This window comes from Drosophila subpulchrella, unplaced genomic scaffold, assembly GCF_014743375.2.
Source record: "Drosophila subpulchrella strain 33 F10 #4 breed RU33 unplaced genomic scaffold, RU_Dsub_v1.1 Primary Assembly Seq40, whole genome shotgun sequence".
In the NCBI taxonomy this organism is placed as follows: Eukaryota; Metazoa; Arthropoda; class Insecta; order Diptera; family Drosophilidae; genus Drosophila; species Drosophila subpulchrella.
In genome coordinates, this window is record NW_023665622.1 from 806,692 (window position 1) to 814,165 (window position 7,474).

At 30.7% G+C, this 7,474-nt stretch overlaps 1 protein-coding gene across 1 annotated transcript; it reads right to left on the minus strand.

Moving 5' to 3' along the window:
• Nucleotides 1-1,005: 1,005 nt before the first annotated feature.
• Nucleotides 1,006-2,685, minus strand: LOC119562214 (cell wall protein DAN4-like). Its single transcript, XM_037875417.1, has 2 exons — nucleotides 1,902-2,685; nucleotides 1,006-1,634 (listed from the first exon to the last, which is right to left on the minus strand). The coding sequence occupies exons 1-2, from the start codon at nucleotides 2,625-2,627 to the stop codon at nucleotides 1,458-1,460; spliced, it is 903 nt and encodes a 300-aa protein (XP_037731345.1). The 5' UTR covers nucleotides 2,628-2,685; the 3' UTR covers nucleotides 1,006-1,457.
• Between the last annotated feature and the right edge of the window lie 4,789 nt (nucleotides 2,686-7,474).

Consider the following 7,474-nt stretch of genomic DNA (forward strand, 5'->3'; position numbering starts at 1 on the left):
AAAATAGATGAAAAAAGATTAGAAAATAAACTTAATGAAATAGATTCAAATATTTATGTTTATGAACAAAGAATAAAAGAAATAGAGAATTGTCCTAATAGAAATAATTATCAAGAGAATGAAATAGAAAAATTTCAGAAAAATATAGATGAATGTGAATTTGAAATGTTTTGTACAGAATTAGAATTAAATTTACTAAATGATGAAAAAAATGAATAAATGTACCCTATAATTGTAAATAAGACAGAACAAACAACGCTTTTTTATTTAAAGGTTAAAATGTAAGGTAATGTATAAACCAAATATTACAATTCACAATATTATTATTATTATAAAATTTTTATTTAACAGAACAAACATCGCTTTTACTTACAGGTTAATGTTAAAATTTATGACAATTTACAGAACATGAAAATTTGAATTTAACAGAAGAATTTCAATATTTTCTTTGAATTACACTCAATTTGCTTACTTTCTTCTATATTTAGTGGTATAGTTTGTTTATAGTTATCTATACCACCCTGTAATCTATACACTTTATTTTCATCATTACTTAAAGGAATTGATTTAATGTATTTATCATTATCTTCATCTAAATTAAACGGTATAGTTTGAACATAGTTATCTATACCACCCTCAACAACAATAGTTTCATCCTCACTAGATGATCTTGGAATACATGGTTCCGGATTTTCATCATCATAATGGATTGTATCATGGTCATCATCATCATCATCATCGTCATCACCATACAAATTAAGTGACAATTTGCCATCCTCTTTTTTATTAATGTTTTGGAGTTCTGAAAATGTAAATATTTTACTATATATATATACAAATATTATTTTATATGTATTCAACCAACCTTTTTGAGCTCCATCCGAAATATTATTTTCAACTTTTTTATTAATGTTTTGGTGTTCTGAAAATATATATATATATTATTAGTATATAAAATTATATATATATATATATATATATATATATATATATATTAAACTCACCTTTTTTTAATTTACTCGAATTATTATTTTCATCTTCTATTTTTATATTCTGAAAAAACTCATATTTCCCTACTCAATCAGATTATGATATAATATCACTGTTAGTTATTTTGAAATCGTTAATATCGTTAATTGGTATTTTATCTGTGCTAGTCTGACTTTCTTTTTTATTTAAATATTCAACCATCATTTGAGCTGCTAAACTTCTCTTTCTTAAATATATCCCATTAATTCTTTCTGCTTCATCGATTTCAATTTCATGGATTTGTGGACAATCACTAAGATAACCTGTTTCTTCTTCTTCTATCTCTTCTCTTTTACTCTCTTGTTTGGAGAGAAGATCAGCATCTTTTGATATTTTTTCATAGACAACCGTATCTTTTCGTCTCTCTGCATTAATTACTGTTTGGGATAAAACTTCTGCAAATTCAAAACAATTTATTCTTAAAGTTGCTAAGGGGGTATTAGTATGCGTTTAGATTTTTGGTGGCGGTGGCGATTAGATAAATATTTTAAATTCATACGCTTAGATTTACTTAGACTTCGCCTAGAATGTGTTCTTCTATATATATTATTGTAATGACATTTAACTCCTACTGTAGCAGTTTTGTATTGGATGGTAAAGAATCTGTTTAGACCAGTGGTCGGCAGCGGCCTATCTAGTGAGCATAGGATAGTGTTCTGCCCATCCTCTGCTCGCTCACGTATAACGTAGATGTTCGTATGACTTCGGCATGAGTCTTCGGGTCTTTTTTTTCTCAGCTTCGGCGTGTTTTTTTGCTTCTGCGGCAGAGAATTTCAGTGCAAAACAGAGAGAGCGCTGCGCGCCAACTTCGTGTTTTTTACACTTACACTAATGCAAGGCAAACTGTGATGGTATGTGTGTGCCGACCACTGGTTTAGACCCCTTCTTCCCAAATCCATATGCCCTATTATTCTCCTTTCATTTTCAACTAATTTTTGCTTAAAATTCTCAATTATACCTCTCTTTGTGAATTCGATTTGAGAGTTGTGTATGTTTTCAGTGCTTTTTAATTTATGAGTAGTGTTCCTTTTTATTGGAACCCGACTTACACTTTCAAATTCTGTATCACTATCACTGATCCCCAACACTAATTCTTGTGACGTATTACTAAATGTTGGTGCTCGACTTACGTTTTCAAATTCTCTCTCACTATCATTTATACCCATATCAATTTTTTCTGATTTTTCATCTCCTATGTTTTTATTTTCTATGTGATCAACACTTTCATTTTCGCTATTAAAATCAAAAAGATTGGTTGGGGTTGTAGTTGTTGATGTAGCTGTTTTCGTTGTATCTTCTTCCAGAAGTTCTTTTTTTAATGTAGTTGCTGCTGTTGTAGTTGTTGTTTCTTCCTTCTCCTCCTCCTCCAGAATTCCCCTTCTCATTGTAGGTGTAGTTGTACTTGTTGTAGTTGAGGTAGATGTAATTGTAGTAGATGATGATATAGTTGTTTCTTCTTCAACTGTACTTGCACTTGTACTTGTTGTTAAGTCTTTTTCATTAATGCTACCATTAATAGCATTAAATATTTTTGTATCGAATTCACTTTTTAAGTTTGGTATCTCACTTTCATCACTTGTCTTGTTTATGAGATCCATAAAAATATGACTGTCCTCTAGGATCTCAAATTTTAAGTCAATTTTAATGATTTTTATACCCGTTACTCGTAGAGTAAAAGGGTATACTAGATTCGTCGAAAAGTATGTAACAGGCAAAAGGAAGCGTTTCCGACCCCATAAAGTATATATATTCTTGATCAGGATCACTAGCCGAGTCGATCTAGCCATGTCCGTCTGTCCGTCTGTGCGTCTGTCCGTCTGTCCGTCTGTCTGTCCGTCCGGATGAACGCTGAGATCTTGGAAACTATGAGAGCTAGGCTATTGAGATTTGGCGTGCAGATTCCTGAGCTTCTTACGCAGCGCAAGTTTGTTTCAGTAGAGTGCCACGCCCACTCTAACGCCCACAAACCGCCCAAAACTGTGGCACTTACAGTTTTGATGCTAGAATAAAAATTTTAACTGAAATGTATTGTTCTCATCAATACCTATCGATTGACTCAAAAAAAAGTTTGCCACGCCCACTTTAACGCCCACAAACCGCCCACAAACTTCAAAAAATCGTAAGTATGAACGTGGATATCTCGGAAACTATCAAAGATAGAGAATCGGGATCTCAGATTTAGATTCTGTAGCTTTGTACGCAGCGCAATTTTGTCACGCGAATATGCCACGCCCACTATAACGCCCAAAAACCGCCCAAACTTGTGGCGTCCACAATTGTTATGCTAGATGAAAAATTTTAACTGAAATGTATTGATCTCGTCAATACCTATCGATTGATCCAAAAACAAATTTGCCACGCCCACTCTAACGCCCAGAACGCTTAAATCTGTCTTCCGCCGGTAGGTGGCGTATTTAAATCTCGCTTTGCTGCTTGCATATCTCCATTTCCTTTTGGTCCCTTAAGCTGAGTAACGGGTATCTGATAGTCTAGGTACTCGACTATAGCGTTCTTCCTTGTTTTTAGTTTTGGAACATTGATAAATAACCCAATCGAATTATTGGAAGTCGATGGGTTTTCAATTAAAGTCATTTCATTGGGGAGTGGTACCATTTTCACCATCGGATTAAAGAGTGAAAGTATCACAAAAAATATTATAAAAACCGTCATTTTAATTTTGATTTTGTTTTTTTTGACAATCGAACAAACGAACTAATGAATGAATAAGCAAACGATCCGAAATTGAGTTGCGTGAACGAATAGATGGAAACTGAATACTTTTTGAAATTCTTCCGCCTTTATACCCTCCAGATTTGTATATATAAATATATAACGTTCTGTTCAAATTCTTATCTGTACATGCTTTTCTTCACACTTTATAAATAGGAATTGCGTGATTGTGAAGAAACATAATTTATTTTCACGCATTGACGTCAATGTCTACATTTTAATTGTTCTTTATAGAATTTCGTTTTTATGAATCCAACTATCTTCTGCTTTTGAAAAGCCTACCCAACGCACAAGCACATAATCAAGTTCCACCCAAAATTCTTATCTGTATATACTCTTTTAGTCTAGCCAACGCACAAGCTCATAATCAAGTTCCGTTCCGTTTATAAATAGGAATTGCGTGCTTGTGAAGAAGAAACATAATTTATTTTCATGCATTGACGTCAATGCCTACATTTTAATTGTTCTATGCTTCCACTTGTTCTTTATAGAATTTCGTTTTTATGAATCCAACTATCTTCTGATTTTGAAAAGCCTAGCCAACGCACAAGCACATAATCATCTTTTTGTTTCACAATCTTTTCAACAAGATAAGTATTAGGGAATTTTGTTTTTTTAATTTCTTGTTTATAGAAACCACCTTGTACTGGATCACCCTTCAAGTCCTCAAGTAAATATGTGGTGGGGGATGTATTTTGTACTTTCCGAATTCGAAAAATTTCCGTTGTCCAGTTTGGGGTATAGCCTTTTTCAAAGACATGTTTATATTTACTTATTCGTACATGATCACCCTCTTTAAAGTCCCCATTTGTAAATATTTTTAGATGATTGTATGATCTCATCAAAATCTGTTTTTCATTTTTAGCATTGACGTCAATAGGCTTCATTTTAATCGTTCTATGCTTCCTGTTATTATAATTATTAATCAACTATTTGTATATTTGAAGCCAAGTATATTTTCCATTAAAACCAAACTCACGCCACATAAGTTCTTTTATTGTTCTATTAAAACGTTCCACAATAGATGCTTTAAGAGTACTAAATGTTGAGTAATGATTAATTTCATATCTTTTCATCAATTCTCTAATTTGTTTATTATAGAATTCATTTCCATTATCTGTTTGTAAATTCTTTGGTACTCCACGACCAGATTTCATTATTTTTTCCATTGCTTTTGTAAATTCTTCCGGATTTTTTGATTTTATTGCATCACCCCATCCATATTTAGAAAATGTATCTATTACTGTTAACAAATACCTATACCCCTTATTTGATGATGCATATGCCCCCATTTCAACCAAATCAGCCTGCCATAAATCATTAATACCCTTTACTATAACTCTACGTCTTGGGAAATTCTTGAATGATGGGCGATGTAACTCATTTACAATATCTCGTTTACTCATAACTTTATTTTATCTGGTATAAATGGTTTCTTCTCTAAAGAATCAGTTTCACCTTTTAAAACTGAGGTTGGTGCAATTATATAATTGAAAATGTTACTTTCTATTTCATTTATATCCTCCACTACCTTATTAAAAGTTTTCATGAGAAATTCCAATTTTTTAGAAATTTCACTCACTTTTCCCCAATATTATTGATTCGAGGTCTTAATCTAAAGATTTTTTGTTTCTGCGGTTGCTTAGAAATTTCATTAGATGTATTCTGTACTAGTTTACTTATTTCATCATCAATATAAATCTTTGTTGCAATATCATTTTCATGAATGGGGGGTAGGGAATTTTTAAATCGTTTCCTCTGAACAATTAAATGTCCATCATAATCATAAGGTATACTTTGAAATTTTTCTAGACCTTTTGTTATATCTCTTGAGTACTCTTTCTCATTTAAAAAACAACCAAACTTATCAACTGACATTTTAATTATAAAATAAATAATGAAAGAGTGGTATATTTATGTATGATCCACATTAATTGTTAAAACTTCTTCGTTTTCACGATGTACAAATGGACTTTTCCGAAGTATTATTCCATCTATTTGTGTCTGATCAGAACGAATGATTGGTGGAGGTTTTTTTAAATGTTGGTTTATGAATTTCTTAAGATTTTCCAATTTATATAGAAGCTCTTTTATTGAATTATGTATATACTCCATTTGAGTTATCATTTTTATTACTTTACTTTCCAGCTCTGATACTCTTTTATTTCGTAGTTGAAATTATTTAGTTATAGTATCCATTTGATGCTTCGCTTCATTAATTTTATCATCAACATAAAATTTAATAGCCAAATCATTTCCATTTATTGGTTTTGAAGAGTTTTTAATTCTTTTTTTCTGAACATTTATGTGACCATCAGTGTCTAGATATATACGTGTAAGACTCTCAACTTCCTTTTTGAAAAGCGAGGAAAAATCTCTATCATTTGAAAAGTGACCAAACTTGTCAATAGACATTTTACTATTAAACAAAATGAGAAAATGTTTTCTATTTTACTAATATATTATTTTTGCTTCCCGCAATTCTTCTATTATTGAAAGAATTTCATTAGTATGGTTATTATTACCAGCAGCTCTCGATGCTATTAAGAGTTGCAATCTTTCAACAAGTTCATTAACATTATCCCAATATACATAGATTGGTGGTATTTTTTGTAGTCTCATATACCCAGAACCAGTAAATTCTTCATTTACTGAAGATGACATTAATGGTTTAATAATTGAAGAATATTTTTTAGAACGATTCCCCTTAACTTGACCATCTGGTTGATAGTTTCTTTTGTGAGCACTTGTTTCAATTAAAATGTTTTTATATGATTCTAAATCATTCTTAGTATAATCATTAGGACTATTATGAAAAATTAAAGAGTATAGACCTGGTGATAGAGTCCATAAATTTCCACTTCCTAATTCCATTAAATTTTTTTTAATTTTAAGTGTTGTATTACCCAACATTAAAATATTATTTTCTTCTCTTGGTCCATAACTGTTGTCTAAAATCTTTTCTTGCTTTAACTGATTAATGTTGAGATTGTACTTCACCCCGGTTTCTTCATATACACTTTCATTTAAATCATCTGTGTGAGGCTGTTGTGAAACATCGGATTCATCTATAAGAGACTGTTGTGAAACATCAGATTCATCTATAAGAGACTGTCGTGAAAAAGCATCAACATAAGCATCACTCTCACTATCACTTTCGATTACTCTCTCGTGTACCCTTTTTTCTTTTTTACTTTTAGGTACTCTTATTTTCTCTTTCTTGAACTTAGTCTTAATATCATGTGTATCATTAATATATTCTTTTTTTTCAATTTTTTATTTTCAGTGAGTAATTCATGTACAGGTTCTGTAATAGGTTTAAAAGTTTCCTCCAAATTTGATACGTTCTCATTTTTTATTTGTTTCAATTCATCAAATTTTCTTTTTAATGAATTTCTACTTTTCGTCAACTGTTCTAAAAGTTTACGCTTCATTGTTGTCGTTTTCTCTGATACTTATGTACTACTGAGAAAAATGTAGTATAATTTAAATATTTATAACAAAGGGTTTGAGTTTGAGTTTTATAAAACTTTATTTTTATTTTTATTTTTATTTTTATTTATTAAAATAGATACATTAATAATATTAAAAATGAAAACATTTTAAGCTTTATTTAATTCTAAATAGAGATTGTTATCATTCTTTTTAATAATACAAAAAAGATTATTTTTTATATATTCAATTGTTGAATCCTCTAAAGTTGAGTATCGTTCCG

Excerpts from the sequence above, each read along its gene's own strand:
- LOC119562214 (XM_037875417.1), bottom strand. The coding sequence starts at position 2,627 with ATGGATCTCATAAACAAGACAAGTGATGAAAGTGAGATACCAAACTTA. Across the intron at positions 1,635-1,901 it reads TGGGAAGAAGGGGTCTAAAC|AGATTCTTTACCATCCAATA; the intron begins CAGTGGTCGGCA and ends ACTGGTCTAAAC.